This window comes from Bubalus kerabau, chromosome 22 (genome assembly GCF_029407905.1).
Source record: "Bubalus kerabau isolate K-KA32 ecotype Philippines breed swamp buffalo chromosome 22, PCC_UOA_SB_1v2, whole genome shotgun sequence".
NCBI classification, from domain to species: domain Eukaryota; kingdom Metazoa; phylum Chordata; class Mammalia; order Artiodactyla; family Bovidae; genus Bubalus; species Bubalus kerabau.
Genome location: NC_073645.1, coordinates 23,978,483 through 23,998,379, shown reverse-complemented (window position 1 = coordinate 23,998,379; position 19,897 = coordinate 23,978,483). Strand labels below are relative to the sequence as shown.

Here is a 19,897-nt window from a genome sequence, read left to right as displayed (position 1 = left end):
GATTTGCAGGGTTTGGGGTTGAGCAGTTGGCTGTTTGCTGAAATGAAGAAACCTGAAGGAACAACAGATGAAGGGGTGAGATGGTAGAATGGAGAATTCCATTTTAGACAGACTAACTTTTAGGTATCTTTACTATACCCAAGTGGAAGTATTTGATTAGCAGTTGTATATAAGAACTTGTAACTCAGAGGAGAGATTTGTGTTGCTGATAGAAATTTGGCAGTCATCAGCATATGGATAATGTTTAAAACCAAGGGAATGGATAGAGTGGCTGAGATTTTCTGGTTTGATGGTTATCATCACCACTGGGCCTGTGGCAACCAGTGTGGTTCAGTATCTTTTAGGATTTAAAGCCTTAGATTTCAGTAACTGGGTAAGTTCAGTTCAGTGCTCAGTTGTGTCTGACTGTCTGCAACCCCATGGACTGCAGCACACCAGGTTTCCCTGTCCAACTGGGTAAATGAATTGTCATTACAGATCTGCAGTTGATCATGTATTTGTCACCCTGTATTGCCCCCAAATACTCCATCCTATGGTGGAGCAAGGAAAACAGGTGCTCGTGTCCACAGGTGTTCCCTTTATCTGGCCCAAAAGCTTGTGGTTTCTACTGTTGTTTTCAGTAGGCTGAGGATCATGTCACTTTTCTGCCACCCACAGGACAGACCATGAAGCTGAAGGAGCTTGAGCGACAAGCCGTCCAAGTGTGGAGCCCAGCCAGCCAGTACCCTGTGTACCTGGCCACAGGTATGGTGGTACTGTAGATGAGGATCCGCTGGATAGGTTGAAGGGAAACTTAGTATCCAGTGCTCTTGATTGTGCTTCAGAGACAGTTTCAGAGTCACGGAAAGGTGGGGTTGTCTAGCAGCATATTCAAGGGGATATTAGGAGTTTTGGTCCCTGGGGACAATCTTCAGTTATGGCTCAAGGCTAAGCACCTCATGCTTTCTTGCTCTTTTTTGGAGGTACCACTTGAAAAAGGATGTATCCAGTTTTCCCCCATTCCTCCTTTTCTCTACTACCTAACCATTTATACCTCAAATCCATGCATATATTGTTGCTCACATGCTGCCTCTTCCTGACTTTTCTTGTGCCTAGGAACATCTGCCCAGCAGCTAGATGCCTCCTTTAGTACAAATGGCACATTGGAAATCTTTGAGGTTGATTTCAGGGACCCCTCTCTGGACTTGAAACGCAAGGGAGTCCTTTCTGCCTCCAGCAGGTACTATGTCTGAACTGTTGATGGGTATGCAGGGCAGATCCTGATATAAACCTTGATGGGGAATCTCAGGAGTGGTGTGTGCTTCTCAGGGCTCATGAGGGGACAAGTGAGGGGAGAATGATCTTTAAGTTAGAGAGAAGTTAATTCTGGGTTTATTTTGCAAGAAGATTTTGAAAACTCCCACTCACACCTTTGTGGGGAGCAGCAGCAGCAGGCAGAATGATGTGATTGAGACGCCTCACACAAGCCTGGACCCATGAGTACCTGATCTCTCTCTGGAACCCAGAGATGTTGGCTCCTTCCTCCCTTGGCTCTTGTGAAAATAACAGCCTTGCACAGTATCTCCCTTTTCTGCCAATGAGAGGCAAATGAATGATCCTCTCCTTATTGCTGTCAGGCACTGATTGGGCACTCATGGATTTCATGGCTCTGGCAGACTTACAGGGCTGGGTATGAGCATTCACTGAGCATGTGTACACATGCCAGGCACTATGCTGGGGCTCTGTATATTGTATTCATTTCTCAAAATGAGTCTAGCCAATAAATACCATATTCCCATTTTACATAGGAGGGAACCAAAACCCCGGGAAGCTAGAATTTAAGTCTGGTCCTAGCTGACTCCAAGACCTGCTTTCTATTATTCAACTGTTTTTTTATTAATTTTGTAAAGATGAGGCTTATAGTCTGAATCAGTGATCCCCAGATTTTTGCACCATCAGGAGAAATGTGAATATTCACTGCCCTCAAGTATATTTTCAATATAAATAATATACATGTATTACTGTATTATTTTTTAATATAAAAATATAAATCCTTTTCTTATATCCCAGAGGATTTTCTTGCCATCCCCCTTAAAAGATTGCTGGTCTGTTATGTAACTTTTCGTCTTACGCCTATTTTGGTTCGTCTGAGTGATTAAGATACATAGAAGTACCCTCCTCTTTCTTTTCATGGCTTAACTTAATAATGAAAATTAGTTATTCTTCTTACTTTCTTGAGCTCGTATATCACTTTATCACTCCTTTATTATTTATCACTCCTTTATCACTTTATTACAGTATCCCTTATTTTGCAGTTTTTTACATTTCTTTCTATTTCCAGTACCTGTACCTTTTGAAGAGAGGCCTTGGCAATTTTACCAGTAATGATAAGATATTCTTAACCTGTAAGTAGGCATTTCAGAAAGGGCTGCTGAAAGAGGAGAGCTAATTTAATCATGTTTATACTCCTGAAGATAAGAAAAGAGGCAGTGGGCAAGGGCTCTTTTCTTAAACCAGCTAAGTAGCAGCTTCAGCACAGTAATGGCTCCTTAAGGCCAAGAGTTCTTAAGAAAGAGCTAATTGCTTAAGAAACCTTGAAACTGAATCCTGAGAACCACGTAGGCAGAGACTTTTGTCTGTTTTATTTATTGCTGTATCTATAACATCTTAGAATAGTGCCTGGCATTAGGTAGTTGAAAAAATATCTGTGGAATAAATAAGTGATATTAGAAACTTCTGGATTACCAACCTGTGCATTCATATCCATCACTTCAGTTAGTTATGGTCAGTCTTCTGTTGGTCTTAGTGCCTGAAGAGCTTTTCAAGGGTAACAACCTGTTTTGCAGCCAACTAGGTTGAAAAGGCTTCCTTTTTTCACCTCTGTAATTGGGTCTAAAGATTGATTCTCATTCTCGAAGACCTAGGGGGTTACCTTTGATGCAGTTCTGTTGAGGCCGTTCTGAAAAAATCATCTTAGATGCTCCAGGGTCTAAGGCACTCACTTCTTTTCATTCTAGCCTAGGTTAGGCCACTTACTCAAAAGTCAGCATCACAAAAAATTGACCAAAATGATCAGGGTAGATAAAGCTCAACCCACCCTTTGCTTTATGCTTTCCTCTTTTCTGTGTCATCTTCTGCATGGTTAAATGGAAAGCACAGTTGTGTTGGATTGCTGCCTTGCCTAAAACTATGTGACTTCGAGCAAATTTAATTCCATCAGTGATTTTAGGTTTCCTCACTTATGTATAAAGAAGAGGTTGCATAAGATGACTTCTAAGAACCTCAGTTCAGTTCAGTCGCTCAGTCGTGTCCAACTCTTTGCGACCCCATGAATCACAGCACGGCCAGGCCTCCCTGTCCATCACCAACTCCCGGAGTTCACTCAAACTCACGTCCATTGAGTCAGTGATGCCATCTAGCCATCTCATCCTCTGTCGTCCCCTTCTCCTCCTGCCCCCAATCCCTCCCAGCATCAGAGTCTTTTCCAGTGAGTCACCTCTTCGCATGAGGTAGCCAAAAGTCTAAGAACCTACTGGGCTCCAAATTTAGGTCTTATGTTCTACCCTTTTTCTAGCTTAATTTCCTTCCTTTTTCTCTAAAAAAAAAAAAAAAAAAACAAAAACAAAAAAAAAAAAACCCTCTCTGTGTCTCTCTTATTATTGATTTAACATACTTTTCAAAATCTTCCCTCTTCCATTGCCAGCCCTTTTTACCAGACCCAGGCCTCAACTACATTTGAATCCTGAAGATCCCCTTATACTCAATCCATGATGCATCAGAGAAATATTATCTACTTAGAAATACCTGACTGAAAGAGGAATGTTTTGAAAACCATGAGTGTTTGAGTGTAGATAAGAGATAGCCAAAAGCTATAAATAGAGTGAAGAGAGCGTATGGATAAATGCCACTGGATGCAATCAGCATCAAAATGGATTAGCATGTGCACTGATGCGAGTGATGTTTGGTTTGTTAGATGAATCCCACTCAAAAAAGAAAGCTTTTGGTAGAATAATACATTGTTTATGTATTGACTTTTGGGTTAGGGACACGGCTGCCTGTGCCGGAATGAGTTCAGAGGTCAGTGGGTGATTTGCTGCACTCTACCTCTGTCTACACTGAGGTTCGAGATCTCTGAGTGGCCGCTGTAGCCTATGTCTAACTCATCTTCTAGTAACATGGAGAAAGTAAGTGATCTATCTTTCAATACAGTTATGTCAGTTCAGCTCCTTGGCGGGCAGTATGACCCCTCTTTAGGTAAGAGATCATTTTGTTACCACTCCTAGTTTTCTTGTTTCTAAGACTTGCCTTCTCTTTAGAGACATCAGGATCACAGAGTAGAGAGAACATGGGCTTTGTTGTTGGGTTCGAATCCCAGCTTTACCATATTCTGTCCTATTGGGCACCTTATTTTAACTTCTCTGACTCTATTTTCTCTACTGTAAATTTGAGATATATAGTCGGCACATTGTAGCCTAGTGCATACTAGGCAGTCAGAAAAGTAGTTCTCCTCTCAAACAGCCATTGCTCCACCCCACTGTCTTCCTTCTCCAGCTTGGAGCACTGCCTTCATTGCTCTGTTTAACTTCTAAGGAAACTTGGATTTCCTCAGTTATTTTGGCCAGGATGTGGACAAACTCATTTTCAGTCTAACCCACTAACATGAGGTTGGGGTTTTTCATAAGGAACGTTACTAAGCAAATAAAATTAAAATCCAAAATACAGAAGTACAGAAATCATGGGGACACGAATTTATATAGCATGTATTCCTAATCATACGGCAGCTGAAGCTTGGCCTCCGATGAGCTTAGCCGGTTATGATAATCTGATCTCACAGGTCTCAGTTTATTCTCTCCAGCCTTGTCTTTTCCTTTTTACCAAAAGTGTAGCCATGACTTCATTATTGGGGCTAGTTCATTCTTTATGAATTCAGCTACTTCCTGTTGTTGTAGGCTGGTATGCAGCCTGATGTATCTCAACCTTGGCAACTTGTTAGAATCACAGGGGGCACTTGTTAACAATGTAGATTCTAAGGGCCTGACTCTGGACATTCTGCTTCAGAAGGCCTGGGAGGGAATGAAGGAAGCTGTATTTTCTTCAGGTGCCTCCTCTCATTCTGTGATGCTGTACAGTCTCCATCACTGCCATCATTATCCTGGGAAACTCTAGCAAAGAATTCCACCTGTATTTTCATGTTTTCAAAGTTCCCACTTTCCTATACAAACTCTTCTCCCTATACCTTCTCCTTAAATCTTTTAGTTCCTATTTTCAGGCCATCTTTTTTGTTTGTTTGTTTTATAACTTTTTGTCTTCAAGATATTCAAACATAGAAAAGTTGCAGAATATTACAATGATAAAGGCTTCCCTGGTGGCTCAGTGGTAAAGAATCCACCTGCAATGCAAGAGACTCAGGAAACACAGGTTTGATCCCTGGGTCAGGAATATCCCCTGGAGAAGGAAATGGCAACCCACTCCAGTCTTCTTGCCTGGGAAATCCCATGGGCAGAGGAGCCTAGCAGGCTACAGTCCATGGGTTGCAAAGAGTCAAACATGAGTGACTAAGCCCACATACCTTCACTTAGACTCATCAGTTGTTAATGTTTTAACACTAGCAGACATCACATTTGCTCACATGCTGTGTGCTCTCTTTGTACATACACACACACTACTAAATCTTCTTTGCCAGACTCTCCCAGGTGTTCCCCACTCCCAGGTGGTGTCTATCACAGCCATTCAGGCTCTAGTTCCACTCTCAGTGAAGTGTTAACAATAGGAATGTACTTTCTACATGCCTACACAAAGGATAATGATTTTGTCGCACCCTGTATTCTGCAGTTCAGCCACTCTAAAGTAACTGGGCCCTCTTCTTTAACCCTGTGGTGACTCCTTTGAGGTCTTGGGTACCTTTTACTCTGATTTGTATGTCATGTGCTATGACCATACTGAGGTTGCTGCATTCCCATGTGAGTTTCTCTAGGTGCACCTTCCTCTGCTTCTTGTGTGGACTATTTCAGGCTTCTCTGGGTAATCTGCTGTCTTGCTCTCTGCCCATGCTGAGCTCTAGCCCCTGGATGACATGGCATCCTCTGGAGCCAGCATGGAACCATTCTTCTGCCATGGTAACATCAGCGTAACTTTAGAAAGCAGCCTTTCTGACAGTAGCTTTAGACCCACTGTTTGTTCAGCTGTGCTGTTTCTGTTCAGATGCTGGCCTTGTCTGAATTAGTGCTCAGCTCTTCACTTCTGAGAGGTTAGCTCTGATCTAAGGACTGGCTAGACAGGTTCTTGCCTGGTTTCCCCATTCAATTTCTTTGCTGACTGTTCCCAGAGTGTGGAAACATTTAATTTCAGTTAGGGATCTTACATGACATCATTCAGTGTGAAATCTGCCTTCTCAGAAGGGCTGTGGAAATATCCTTCGCTAACAGCTGTGAAATGGAGGGAAGACGACCTGTGAGGCATTGGGGGTTTCACATCCCTTCCCTAGGAGCTTTTCAGGGGACCTATTCTTGACCAGTGAGCCCAGGGTCCATCTCTTTCTAGTGTGCCAGAATGCAAGATGCTCAGAAAGCCAGAAAAGTGTTTCCCAAACAGTGCATTTATTCTTCATGCCTCTGTGTTTCTCTAAGGCTGGCCCACAGAATACATATGGCAGCTCCAGTAGACTAGTCACATGAGCATGGCATGGGAAGGGCAGGTCTATAGATCTTTTCTCACTTCCTATTTAAGAGGGGACAGCAACTGTTGGCCTAGGGAACCTGCTTCTATTCAGGTGTAGAAGAGTTCGGATCTTCCTCTCAATAGAAGACCATATTTTATGATGGTTAAGAGCTCAGGCTTTGGCATAAGATGGGTCTGACTTTGAACCTTGAGTCTGTCACTTCCTAGCTGTTGCTGCTGCTGCTAAGTCGCTTCAGTCGTGTCTGACTCTGTGTAACCCCAGAGATGGCAGCCCACCAGGCTCCTTTGTCCCTGGGATTCTCCAGGCAAGAACACTGGAGTGGGTTGCCATTTCCTTCTCCAATGCATGAAAGTGAAAAGTGAAAGTGAAGTCGCTCAGTCGTGTCCGACTCCTAGCGACCCCATGGACTGCAGCCCACCAGGCTCCTCCATCCATGGGATTTTCCAGGCAAGAGTACTGGAGTGGGTTGCCATTGCCTTCTCCTTCCTAGCTGTCAGTTCAGTTCAGTCGCTTAGTCGTGTCCGACTCTTTGTGACCCCATGAATTGCAGCTTGCCAGGCCTCCCTGTCCATCACCAACTCCCGGAGTTTACTCAAACTCAGGTCCATCGAGTTGGTGATGCCATCCAGCCATCTCATCCTCTGTCGTCCCCTTCTCCTGCCCCCAATCCCTCCCAGCATCAGAGTCTTTTCCAATGAGTCAACTCTTCACATGAGGTGGCCAAAGTACTGGAGTTTCAGCTTTAGCATCATTCCTTCCAAAGAACGCCCAGGACTGATCTCCTTTAGGATGGACTGGTTGGATCTCCTTGCAGTTCAAGGGACTCTCAAGAGTCTTCTCCAACACCACAGTTCAAGAGCATCAATTCTTTGGCGCTCAGCTATCTTCACAGTCCAGCTCTCACATCCATACATGACTACTGGAAAAACTATAGCCTTGACTAGACGGACCTTTGTTGGCAAAGTAATGTCTGTGCTTTTGAATATGCTATCTAGGTTGATCATAACTTTCCTTCCAAGGAGTAAGCGTCTTTTAATTTTATGGCTGCAATCACCATCTGCAGTGATTTTGGAGCCCAAAAAAATAGTCTGACACTGTTTCCCCATCAAATAGGAGTAAAATTACTAGCTGTATAACAGAAGTTTTGTAACTTCTCTGTGCCTCACTTTCCTCAATTGAAAATAAGGTAAATACCTCATGGGATTGTTGATCGGCTAATACATGTAAAGCACTTAAAGCAGTGCCTAGTACATAGGAAGTTATCAATAAGTATTGTTATTTGAGTTGGGAGGATTAAGTGAAGTAATCTGTTTGAAGTATTTTTTTCAGCCAAAGGGCAGGGCCAGGCAGAGGAGACTTCTGTTCTGCATCTGGGAAATGAGGGAGACAGGCAGGCCCTAAGGTTGGGGATGCCTGCATAATGGCAGAGGCTGACAAAATGCCCATTCTCTATTGACTGATGTGGACCTGAGTTGTTGCTGATGCCAGTTCCTCCTCTTTGTAGGTTTCACAAGCTGATCTGGGGGAGCTTTGGCAGTGGGCTTCTGGAAGCCTCCGGGGTCATTGCAGGCGGCGGGGACAATGGCATGCTTACTCTGTACAATGTGACCCACATCTTGTCTTCGGGAAAGGAGCCTGTGATTGCCCAGAGACAGAAGCACTCTGGGGCTGTCAGAGCCCTTGACTTTAATCCTTTCCAGGTACTAGCATCTCAGTTGATCAGACCTGGGAGGCACGGAGCAACAGATCTGAAGGGAAGCATTTACTTGTGACCTCTGGTCTGTAACTCTGAGCCTTCCCAGGTTGTTACGGGGGTGGCTTTGAACCCAAATGTGGGTCTCTTTCCCCTTTTTCTGCTTTCATCTCTTCCTGGGATGGTATGTCTCCAAAGGCATATTCCTTCATACAGGGCAACCTCCTGGCCTCAGGGGCCAATGATTCTGAAATCTTCATTTGGGATTTGAATAACCTGAGTGTGCCAATGACCCCAGGATCCAAGTCACAGGTGAGGAGGCTCCTGGTGCTGCTGCTTAAAAGTGTGCAGCTGATTTTCCCAGAGAGAATTAAATTCTGGAGGCAGCCAGCGCACAGATTTCAGTCTTCACCACTGGAGAGCAGTAAAGCTCCACAGACTAACATGTTGCCTACCAGCCAGATAATAGGGGGATGGAGGTGGGTGGGGACTGGTGCGAGGTTGGGGAATAGGGGTAGGGGTGGAAGTGGCTTGTGGTCATTGACTGTCCTAGAAGTTTCTGGAAGGCAAGAAGAGTGAGGGGAGTAAAAGACACTGAGAGAAGGGGTGACTGTACTGTCTATCATAGTATAATTTAAGCAAGGCTGGGCCCTGGGTTTAGCCAACCAGGGGCAAGAGTAGGACACCCAGATACACACTTGTCCTTTTGTGGAGAGGTCAGCTTTGTCCCTGTGTCTTGTTCCCCCATGTAGCTGAGGGGTCTCCTGTATCTCTGTGTCTGAGTGTACATGTCTTGTCAGTCTGTAACTGGGCCCCCATCTTTTTCTTCCTGGCTTTTCTGTCTTATGCATACAGTATCGTGAGGTAAGTTCAGTATGAATTTGATAGCATTTTGTGCCCTAAAGCATCAATGGCTTTTCTGTCTGCCTCATTCTCCCTGGGGGTCTTGGGTGTCTATATTTCCCTCCTTCCTACCCTCACCTTTCTCCTCTCCCTTTTTCTCTTGTCATAGTTGAGAAGGCTCTTTTTAAAATCTTGACTCTGTCCTCTAAGGAGCATCTTGGGATAGGAGTAAAACCCAGGTGCACCTGTCCTTCTTTCAGCTTCTACATCACTTTCTAAAGGATCCTCTCTGGAAAACTTCCCTTCCAGCTTCCTGAGACTGGCATGGTTTGGGTAGCCCCACGTTTACTCTTGGCTTTTCTGTGGGTGGTTGGGATCAGTGGCAGACCAGCTGTCTCTTGGTCCAGGGGTGACAGGTTGTCCTCATCCCACTCCCTGCCCCATTCTGCCTTAGCAGCCCCTGGAGGATATCAAGGCTCTCTCTTGGAACCGTCAAGTTCAACACATTCTGTCTTCTGCTCACCCCAGCGGCAAGGCAGTCGTGTGGGATCTCAGGAAGAATGAACCTATCATCAAAGTCAGTGATCACAGCAACCGGGTGAGTTAAATACAGGCAGAATATAGGCTCGGGCTCTGCTGTCTCTCTCAGGCCTAGCATTGGAGCTGCTCTTCCCCAGGCCAGGGTTCTGCTTTCAGCTGTTACACGTGTGGATTCAGCCCTGTAGTAGATTTCCTATTGAGAGTGAAAGCTCAGAGAAGCTCCTTGCTTATGGTCATCACTTGTTCCCCAGTGGCTGTGGTGTTCCCAATTACATAAGAAAGGCACAAAACACAAAGACACAAAACCCTCAGAGAGGTCCCATTTCAGCTAGACAAAAAGGGTTCATAAAAAGAAGAGTCAGGTTCTATTGCCCCTTGGGATCTGCTTTGTTCACAGATGCACTGCTCAGGCCTGGCCTGGCACCCAGACATCGCCACCCAGTTGGTGCTTTGTTCAGAAGATGATCGTCTTCCAGTAATTCAGCTGTGGGACTTGCGCTTTGCCTCCTCACCCCTAAAGGTGCTGGAGAGTCACAGCAGGTAACATGTCATCCTTGGTGGAGGGCAGAACATAGCTGACCTGGGTAGAGGGCAATACGTGCCTCACTTTGGCTAGCAGACGTTCTCCCCGGCTTCAGAGCCGTCCTGGTGAACACACAGTTATGCAGTTCTAGCCCCACCTTCAATCAAGAGGAGTTCCTATAGACCCCGGGGTTATAGAAAACAGCCTGAGATTCCATGTAACCTCCAGACATATGAGTGGGGGTAGGGTCATGAGAAATATTGGAGCCAATGTTTAGTTCCTCTGGGAGAGCCCCCAGTCTCTGATCTGAGGACATGCTCATTTCTTAGGTAATTAGGTTGCCTCCTCCAAGACTTCTCAATAAAAGAACATTGGCTCCTGTTTTTCCTGTGAACAGGCCTGCCTCTGAAGCTCTAGCTCTTGGGCCTACAGCAGAAGAAGCAGCCCCATAGTCTGTTCTTTCTAACTCAAGGGTCATGCCTTTGTAACTCCTTGGGGACTTCCGAGAGTTAGGTCCTCACTACCCTCCTGGGCTAAAAGCACCCATAGGAATGCTTGCTTCTCTGATTCATGCTGATTCAGAATTTCCACCCACCCTACAATCAGGGAAGAGAAGCAGGCCATCCTGCAGGGACCTGTGGGTGGCAGAGTGGTTATAGCACATCATGCCCACACTCTGAAATTTGACTTGGATTCTGGCTGCATGACTGCTGCAAGTTCCTCAGTTTCTTCCCAAGCCTCATTTTCCTCATTTGTAAAATGAAGCCACACTGCTTATTTTGAGGGGATGACATTTACCCAAGATACATAAGGCACGCTACTTATAGTAGGCATTCAACAAATGTTAGTTCCTCTTCCCTTTCCTTTTCAGGGGGATCCTGTCAGTGTCATGGAGTCAGGCTGATGCTGAGCTGCTGCTCAGTAGTGCCAAGGACAGCCAGATCTTGTGCTGGAACCTGGGGAGCAGCGAGGTAGGCTGGCCCTTCTGTGGGTGTGCTAGGATGGTAGGGCAGTCTCAGCTGCAGCTCTCTGCTCTAGCTGCCTTACCTAAGTCAGGGTTTCCCTCTTGGTTATGTTCCCAAACAATAGGTGGTGTATAAACTACCCATTCTGAGCAGCTGGTGCTTTGATGTGCAGTGGTGCCCTCGGGACCCTCTGGTGTTCTCTGCTGCCTCCTTTGATGGCTGGATCAATTTATACTCTGTGATGGGTAGGAGCTGGGAAGTCCAGCAGATGAGACAGGCTGACAAGGTTTGAAGGGCTTGGTGGAAAATGCTGGAGGGAAGGGACTGTCTCAGTTCGGTGGGAGAACAAAGAACATAAGCCTGGGGAGAAGTGGGGACTCCTGAAGACTTGGGAGACTAGGGCCCTGGGTTTGGGAACCCCGGGTTTGTGAACCTTTGCACCAGTGTCCATCCTCCTGGAAGGATGTCAGTTCCTGCCCAATACAAAGGAGGCCTCTACCTTGACTCTTGTTCTTGGGTGTTCCTTGTGGTATTTCAGGGGAATTGGGCTTCCATGCTGGGACCCCCACTATTTTGAAGAATGAACTTACCTCCCTATCTCCTATAGATACATTTTGTGTCACACTTCACTGTAGACATCGAATGTAGTTGGCTTTCCAGGAGCCTGCTGCATGGGCATCCCATCCTACTACCAGCCCCCTGAAATATGAGAGTCCTGACTTTTGTGGGCCAGACTGGGTATCTCAGGGATCCCTCCCAAAATGGACTTTGTAGGTGGAGTTCCTGCTAAGCCAGCACCCCACACCGGTGATGCAGGTGTCCTTTTGTCCCCAGATCTCGTCTTCCTTCAGCAAAGGCCAGCCTCTCCCACCATTGCAGGTACCAGAGCAAGTGGCCCAAGCATCACTGATACCTCCCCTGAAAAAACCCCCCAAATGGATGAGGAGGCCAGCAGGTGTTTCATTTGCTGTAAGTGTGGTGTGTGTGTATAGCCTACCGTGTCCCCAGCATGGAGCTGTGTTCTATGAGAAGTTTATTCTCACTGCCTGAGTCTCAGATCAGGTCCCATTTTATTGCTCAAGCAGCGATTTGCTAAGCTTTCTTCTCAGCCCCTTTACCCTGCTTGCAGTGCCAGTCCTGTCTAAAAGAATTGGTTGCTTTTGAACTCTCACTTACGGAGAATTGCCTGCCATTCCATCTGATTTTCCCGCATACCTGGACTGATAGAGAGTCCAGGCATGGTTAGAATACAAAGCAAGAACAGAATGAATAGAAAGCAGAGGAGAAAGAATGTAAATCTCCTCCTCTCCTCTGCTCAAAACCTTTGACCCTCCCCACTGCCATTGCCCTATAGACTCAAGGCCAAATGTACACAGAGCCCCATTTACCTCCAGGGATGGTTAGGGGTTGGGGGTTGTTCTTGTTGTTCAGTTGCTAAGTCATGTCAGACTCTTTGCAACCCCATGGACTGTACCACGCCAGGCACTCCTCTGTCCTCTACTATCTCCCGGAGTTTGCTCAAGTTCATGTCCATTGAGTCAGTGATGCCATCCAACCATCTCATCCTCTGTCACCGCCTTCTCCTTCTGCCCTCAGTCTTTCCCAGCATCAAGGTCTTTTCCAATGAGTTGGCTCTTTGCATCAGGTGGCCAAAGCATTGGAGCTTTGGCATCAGTCCTTCCAATTAATATTCAGGGCTGATTTTCTTTAAGATTGACTGGTTTGATCTCCTTGCAGTCCAAGGGACTCTCAAGAGTCTTCTCTGGTACCATAATCTGAAAGCATAAATTCTTCAGTGTTCAGCCTTCTTTATGGTCCATTTCTCACATCTTTACATGACTACTGGAAAACCATAGCTTTGATTATATGGGCTTTTATTGGCAAAGTGATGTTTCTGCTTTTTAATACTCTGTCTAGGTTTTTCATAGGTCTCCTTCCAACAAGCAAGGGTCTTTTAATTTTGTGGCTGCAGTCACCATTCATAGTGATTTTAGAGCCCAAGAAATAAAATCTGTCACTGCTTCCACTTTTTTCCCCTTTTCTTTGCCATGATGTGATGGAACCAGATGCCATGAGCTTAGTTTTTTGAGTGTTGCATTTTAAGTCAGCTTTGGCACTCTCTTCCTTTACTCTCATCAAGAGGCTCTTTAGTTCCTCTTCACTTTCTGTCATTAAAGTGGTATCTGCATTTCTGAAGCTGTTGATATTTCTCCCAGGAATCTAGATTCCAATTTGTGATTCATCCAGCCCAGCATTTCAAATGATGTACTCTGCATAGAAGTTAAATTAGCAGGGTGACATATGGGGGATGAGGGACACTACCCTAAACATTGTTTATGTACTGTTCTCACATTCCAAACCCAACCCCTCTCCCAGTGGGGGACAGCAGAGGGAAGGATTTTCCTGCATGTCTCCCACCAACATCACCTCTTAACCTTCAGTCCCTCTGTCTGTGGTCCACTGAGACTCAGCTAGGGACTAGGGCCAAGGAGAAATGGAAATCTCTCCTTAGGAAGAACAGGAAGAAGAGGGTAGAGAACTTGATACCCCCCACATCTCCTGCCCTAGAGAACAGAGGTTAGCAAACAGTCCATGCCATCCAACATTCAAAAAAGAATACATATAAGCACTTTGTAAAACGATTGAGTATTATACAAATCAAAGGTTGAGATGGCTGTGTTTAGCACTGACCTGTAGTGTAGATTTTGTGCTATAAGAGTCACGAGAAGAATTCTGGCTGGAAACACTCATTAAAGAGGGAGAGTAGTGAATGGTTGGGGAGTAGAGTAGTAGTTGTCTAGAATGACCGCAATTGGAATAAACTGAAGAACTTTTAAAAAGTTACCAGTGCCTGGGTACCACCTCCAGAGCTTCTGTTTTTTTTTTTGTCTGGGGTATAGCCTGGTGACTTGGGATAACTCCCCAGGTGGTTTTAATGTGCAGCCAAGGGGAAGAACTGCTGGAGTAAAGGAGCTTGACTGGGCTCTGCTTTTGGGCCAGGTGCTTTATATAATAAAGTACCTAATTTGGTGAGAAGGATGCTCAGGTGGGAGTGTTGTGGTGGATGAAGGCATAGAAGCAGGAATGTACTGGGCACAGAGTGATCACATGAATGAACAGAGAGAACGGTGCTAGAGAGGCAGGTCTGGTCCTGATTTTGAAAGATTTTGTGCATTATAGGCAAAGGAGCTTAAACTCTCTCCTGTGGCCTTGTGAAACCAGTACAAGCTCCTGGATGGCCGTAGGAAAAGGGTGGTAGTCTACGGCTTGGGATGGAGGAGGAAAATGCTAGCACAGGGCATGGGAGACACTGAACAAGAAGGGAGAAGATTTTATTGTTGCTCAGCTGTGATAATGACAAGGAGTTTAGTCCAGAGTTACCTGGAATAGTGATAACTATCAGTCGTGTCCAATTCTTTGCGACCCCGTGGACTGTATTCTACCAGGCTCCTCCGTCCATGGGATTTTCCAGGCAAGAGTACTGGAGTGGGTTGCCATTTCCTTCTCCAGGGGACCTTCCCAACCCAGGGATCGAACCCAGGTCTCCCACATTGCAGGCAGATGCTTTACCGTCTGAGCCACCAGGGAAGCCCCCTTCCTGGGATAGTGATAACTATCATATAACTCTAGGAGAATGATGGTACCAGAACAGGTGAGGAAAGGATGAGTACCATGGACTGTACCTTTTAAGTTAATGGTGCTGAAAGTGCAGGGGTGGTTTTGGGATGTGGGCACATTCACTACTCAATTCCTGATTCTTTCCACCCCCAGGAGTTTTGGGGTTTTTTTTACTGCTTTCCTATCTTTTAGGGTTGACCAATAGATAGCCTCCCCTGTAATCCTGACTTGGTGTTAATTTTTGCCCTATCCTTCTTGTTTTTCTTTATCAGTTTGGGGGCAAGCTGGTGACCTTTGGCCTCCCCAGCACCCCTGTCCATCAGGTGCCACAGCCTTGCCTCCGCCTAGTCTTTATCAGTCAGGTCACCACAGAACCTGAACTCCTGACACAGTCAGCTGAGCTGCAGGAGGCCCTCGGATCAGGAAATCTCCTGAATTACTGTCAGAACAAGATCCACCAAGCATCACTGCAAAGTGAAAAGATGCTCTGGCAGTTTCTGAAGGTAGGAAGCCTGAAGGCTGGCTGCTCAGAAGTGTCTCCCCAAAGCCAGATAATCTCAGCCTCTGTCAACAACCACCCTATGGCCCAGATTACAGAGGCCTTAACCCTGTTGGGTTTTTTCCTATACAGCACCCATCCTGGGAACAAAATCTGCATTTTACCAGAGGCTCAGAGACTCTTTGTAGCTAGGGAAACTGAGGCATACAAGTGACATTGGCCTTTTTTCTACTATTGCTGATGTCCTGGGTACTTTACCAGAGCCAAGGTGAAGGCTTTTCCAGTGCCATGCCATGGGGCAGTAGGAAGGGAAGAAGATCAGCTGGAAGGAGTCTTCTCACCTAGCCATTTAGATTCACAAGACTGCATCAAGTGGTTCTCTTCTGTGGGAGTCCTTGTTGCAGTCCATGCAGCAGCTTAGGGTTCTCCCCTTCAGCTCCTCAGAAGACAGCTCAGGTGCAAGGAGATGAGATATACATCAAGCTGGTGTGTTAGCTGCCCTAGCTTAGAAGCCTCAGGCCCACAAGGGCCAATATCTCTTTTATGAACTTCAGAAGCATAACTTCTAGGGTTCCTGCAAGGGATTTGTTTAGTACAAGAGTCCTTGCTCTCAGGGAAGCCCATAGCATGGTGTCCACATCAATTATTAATAGTTTACATAGTTCCAGTCCAGATGCAATTTACCAGTCACAAGCAGAAACATAGCTGACATTTTATTCTTATCAGGTTACCAGCGTAATAGATCTAGGAAGTCAACTTGAAGGTCCAGTTCTCATGCAGAAGGGAGAAAGGATTTGTTAACACATCTACCCATAATCCCACAGGAATCAAGTCTGCGGAAAAGAGTGGAGAGATGGTGTTGGCCTCAGGGGGCACTTCTGGTAGAGCTACATTTGAGGGTACACTAGCACAGATGTCCAGCTGGTGCAGGAGAGAGTCATTCACATTCATATAATGGACACTGCTGTGTTCTGTGGCTTCTAGGTGACGTTAGAGAAGGACTCCAGGATGAAGTTCCTGAAGCTATTAGGATACAGTAAAGATGAACTTCAGAAGAAGGTAAGCTGCCTTCACATCAGAAATACATGTTTGTTGTAGAAAAAGAGAATCCTGCCGGTGGAAACCATCTCAGAATACCTCTTCCTGGGCTTCAGTAATGCATATATGAGGATTTTACCTCCTGGAGTTATTCTGATTCCCAGGAAAATAGTACAAAGATCTCAGTAAGTCCAGTTGGTGGAGTATGAAGGTGGGAAGAAAAGCTTAATATTCATTTGATCTCGTGTTGGGAAGAGTGGTATTCATATGTTTCTCCCTGCAGGTGGCCACATGGTTGAGGAGTGATTTGAGGCTGGGTGAGAGCCCTCAGTCCAAGGGAGATGACCTCAACAGTAACAGACAACAGGCCTTCTCCATACAGGTATAGAAGGAGCCCAGCCAGCCCCATCTAGGGTAGCATAGAAAACCTGCCCTTAAGGAATCTTCCCCTTCCTAGCCCTTCACTTTGATCTCAATAAGTGCTCAACTTCTGTGGAAGTTTTCAAACTCCTCACTCATTTAGAACCAGGGAGAGACACAGAACCCATAAGGTTTGGAGCTAGGAGTGGAGCTCTTTTAACCATGAAGTATAGCACTTCCCAAACTTTACCTGGTTATTCTTTTAGCTTTACCCATTAAGAGCCAACTCTTCTTTTTTTTTAATTGAAATATAGTTGATTTACAGTGTTGTGTTAATTTCTGCTGTACTACAAAGTGATTTAGTTATGTGTGTGTGTATATATATATATATACACATTCTTTTTTATATTCTTTTCGATTATGGTTTATCACAAGATACTGAATATAATTCCCCATGCTGTACAGTAGCACCTTGTTTATGTATTCTATGTACATTAGTTCGAATCTGCTAATCCCACACTCCCACTCCATCCCTTCCTCACCTCCCTCCCCCTTGGCAACCACAAATCTGTTCTCCATGTCCATGAGTCTGTTTCTATTTCATAGAGAAGTTCATTTGTGTTATAATTTAGATTTCACATATAAATTATATCATATGGTATTTGTCTTTCTTCATCTTGCTGCACATGGCATTGTTTCATTTTTTATGGCTGAGTAGTATTCCGTTGTGTATGTATCACATCTTCTTTATCCATTTACCTGTCAGTGAACATTTAGGTTGTTTCCTGTCTTGGCTATTGTGAATAGTGCTGCTGTGAACATAGGGATGCATGTATCTTTTTGAATTATAGTTTTGTCCATATATATGCTCAGGAGAGGGATTCCTGGATCATATGGAAACTCTAGTTTCTTAGGGAACCTCCATACTGTTTTGGCTACACCAGCTTACATTCCCACCAACAGTGTAGGAGGGTTCCCTTTTCTCCACACCCTCTCCAGCATTTATTTGTAGACGTTTTAATGATGGCCATTCTGATTAGTGTAAAGTAATATCTCACTGTAGTTTTGATTTGCATCTCTCAATAATCAAGCATCTTTTCATGTGCCTGTTGACCATTTGTATGTCTTCTTTGGAAAAATATCTGTTTAAGTTGTCTGTCCATTTTTCAGTTGGGTTGTTTTTTGTTGTTGAATTATATGAGCTGTTTTGTATATTTTGAAATTAAGCCCTTGTCAGTCACATCATTTGTAAATATTTTCTTCTATTCTGTTTATTGTCTTTTGTTTTTCTTTGCTGTGCAAAAGCTTGCAAGTTTGATTACGTCCCATTTGTTTATTTTTTCTTTTATTTCTATTGAAGGGACAACTCTTAATAGCACTCCCAGAGAGAGCGACTAAGCCAGCTCTCTGTCTTCTAGGCTCATTTCCCAAGTAGCCACTTTTGTCCTTCTTTGTACAGACCTCCAAACATACCACCTGGGAAGCCTCAGCCTCCTCAGACTTCTTTGATGAGCTGATCCCTCAAAACATGACTCCGTGGGAGATCCCCATCACAGAAGGTACCCTGACCCTGAGGGAGAGGAGCCCTCTGTGGGGGTAGGTGGGCTCAGAGTTCTCGAGACCTGGACGCTGCCTTCTTGTCCCCGGCTTCCTGCTTCCCTTCATGATTGCAAATGCTGGGTGGTCCTGTACCAGTCAGAGCTCTCTCTGGCTAAAGAGTTTCATGGATGGATCCTTCATATGGAAGGCCTTCTACCAAGGTATTCTTCATCCCTCTGTCTTCCTGCTTAAAGAACTGTGATCCTCTTCTTGTTGAGCAAACACACAGCACACCTGTGGTGCTGCCACGAGTCCCTCCCTTGTCTTGGGTTCTGTCCTTAGAGATTTACCACTGGACCTGGGCACCCCTGGACACCTCCCTGTATTTTGTTGTGAAGGAATGAATCTTGGGAGTTTGGGGTGAGGGAGACTCAGGGAGGCAGGGTATAGGAGGTGGGGACAGAAAGCACCGGTCTGAGGGCAGGCTGATGCAGAGGGGATGCTCTGCCTGCAGACACGGAGGGACTCCTGAGCCAGGCTCTCCTGCTTGGAGAACTGGGCCCTGCCGTAGAACTGTGTCTGAAGGAAGAGCGCTTTGCTGATGCCATCATCCTGGCCCAGGCTGGAGGCTCAGATCTGCTGAAGCAAGCACAGGAGCGCTACTTGGCCAAGAAGAAAACCGGAATCGCCCCGGTAACTGCCCACCATGCAGAGAGGAGGAGGAGGGGATTACCTGGACTTTGTCAAGTGGCTGTCCGCACTACGGGACTGGCATTTAGAGGATCTGCCTCTCTCTCCTCCTGCTTCAACCACCCTTACCTTACCCCAAGCCCCTAGTCAGTGGTCAAATAGGAAGGCTACTTGGGAGAGGCTTGTCTCAGCACATCCCTGTGTGTGACTCCTGCTGCCTATGCTGCATGAACAGCTGATGGCCTCCTTCCCTCACTGCCCATTACAGCTGCTAGCCTGCATTATACAGAAGAATTGGAAAGACATGGTGCATGCCTGTAGCCTGAAGAACTGGAGAGAGGCTCTGGCCTTGCTGCTGACATACACAGAGCCAGAGAAATTCCCCGAGCTCTGTGGTAGGTGACCCTTGGCTCCAGGGTGGAGTGGTGTGACTCTAGCGTGGAGTCAGTGGACACACTGAGGGAGGAGACAGGGGCACAGCCTGAACTCTGGGAAGCCAAGCCATGTCGTCAGGGACTAGAGTGCATCTCTACTTTCTGTGGAGGGTATTAATTGTCCTCTTTTAATTTTTCTTGTCAAGTCTCAGTGCAAAAGCTTTGCCCTTCACTGCAGAGCAGGATTAGCCTCGGTGTTGTCTTAAAGCCACTGTGGCTACTTGTCCCATAGCTCATGGTCCCCCACCTGTTTTCAAACAGGAGAAGAAGGAGAAGCATAGGGAAGCTGTGCCATTTTAAGAAGCTTCTATCTCTCTGCAGACAGGCTGGGAACTCGTATGGAGCAGGAGAGTGGCTGGGCACTCACCTCTGAAGCCAGACTCTGTTATGTGTGCTCAGGGAGTGTGGAGCGGCTGGTGGAGTGCTGGGCAAAATGCCAGCCGGCTTCATCCCCCGTGGCTTTACAGGTACCCCTTCACTTCAGGGCCCTGGTCCCT

At 45.8% G+C, this 19,897-nt stretch overlaps 1 protein-coding gene across 12 annotated transcripts in view; it reads left to right on the top strand.

The window, feature by feature from the left end:
• SEC31B (SEC31 homolog B, COPII coat complex component) overlaps window positions 1–19,897 on the top strand; it is a 36,534-nt gene that overhangs the window by 4,584 nt on the left and 12,053 nt on the right. For 8 of the 12 annotated variants that reach the window (XM_055560455.1, XM_055560454.1, XM_055560448.1 and 5 more), the window contains exons 2-17: window positions 658–744; window positions 1,096–1,219; window positions 8,163–8,358; window positions 8,568–8,663; window positions 9,649–9,792; window positions 10,132–10,274; window positions 11,129–11,228; window positions 11,347–11,508; window positions 12,057–12,191; window positions 15,113–15,343; window positions 16,324–16,398; window positions 16,661–16,759; window positions 18,197–18,296; window positions 18,791–18,969; window positions 19,235–19,361; window positions 19,722–19,867. In XM_055560455.1, the coding sequence (XP_055416430.1) occupies window positions 666–744; window positions 1,096–1,219; window positions 8,163–8,358; window positions 8,568–8,663; window positions 9,649–9,792; window positions 10,132–10,274; window positions 11,129–11,228; window positions 11,347–11,508; window positions 12,057–12,191; window positions 15,113–15,343; window positions 16,324–16,398; window positions 16,661–16,759; window positions 18,197–18,296; window positions 18,791–18,969; window positions 19,235–19,361; window positions 19,722–19,867 (2,136 nt within the window). In that variant the 5' untranslated portion in view covers window positions 658–665. The remainder of the gene's footprint in view (window positions 1–657; window positions 745–1,095; window positions 1,220–8,162; window positions 8,359–8,567; window positions 8,664–9,648; window positions 9,793–10,131; window positions 10,275–11,128; window positions 11,229–11,346; window positions 11,509–12,056; window positions 12,192–15,112; window positions 15,344–16,323; window positions 16,399–16,660; window positions 16,760–18,196; window positions 18,297–18,790; window positions 18,970–19,234; window positions 19,362–19,721; window positions 19,868–19,897) is intronic. The other 4 variants (XM_055560450.1, XM_055560451.1, XM_055560456.1 and 1 more) reach the window with 4 other exon arrangements.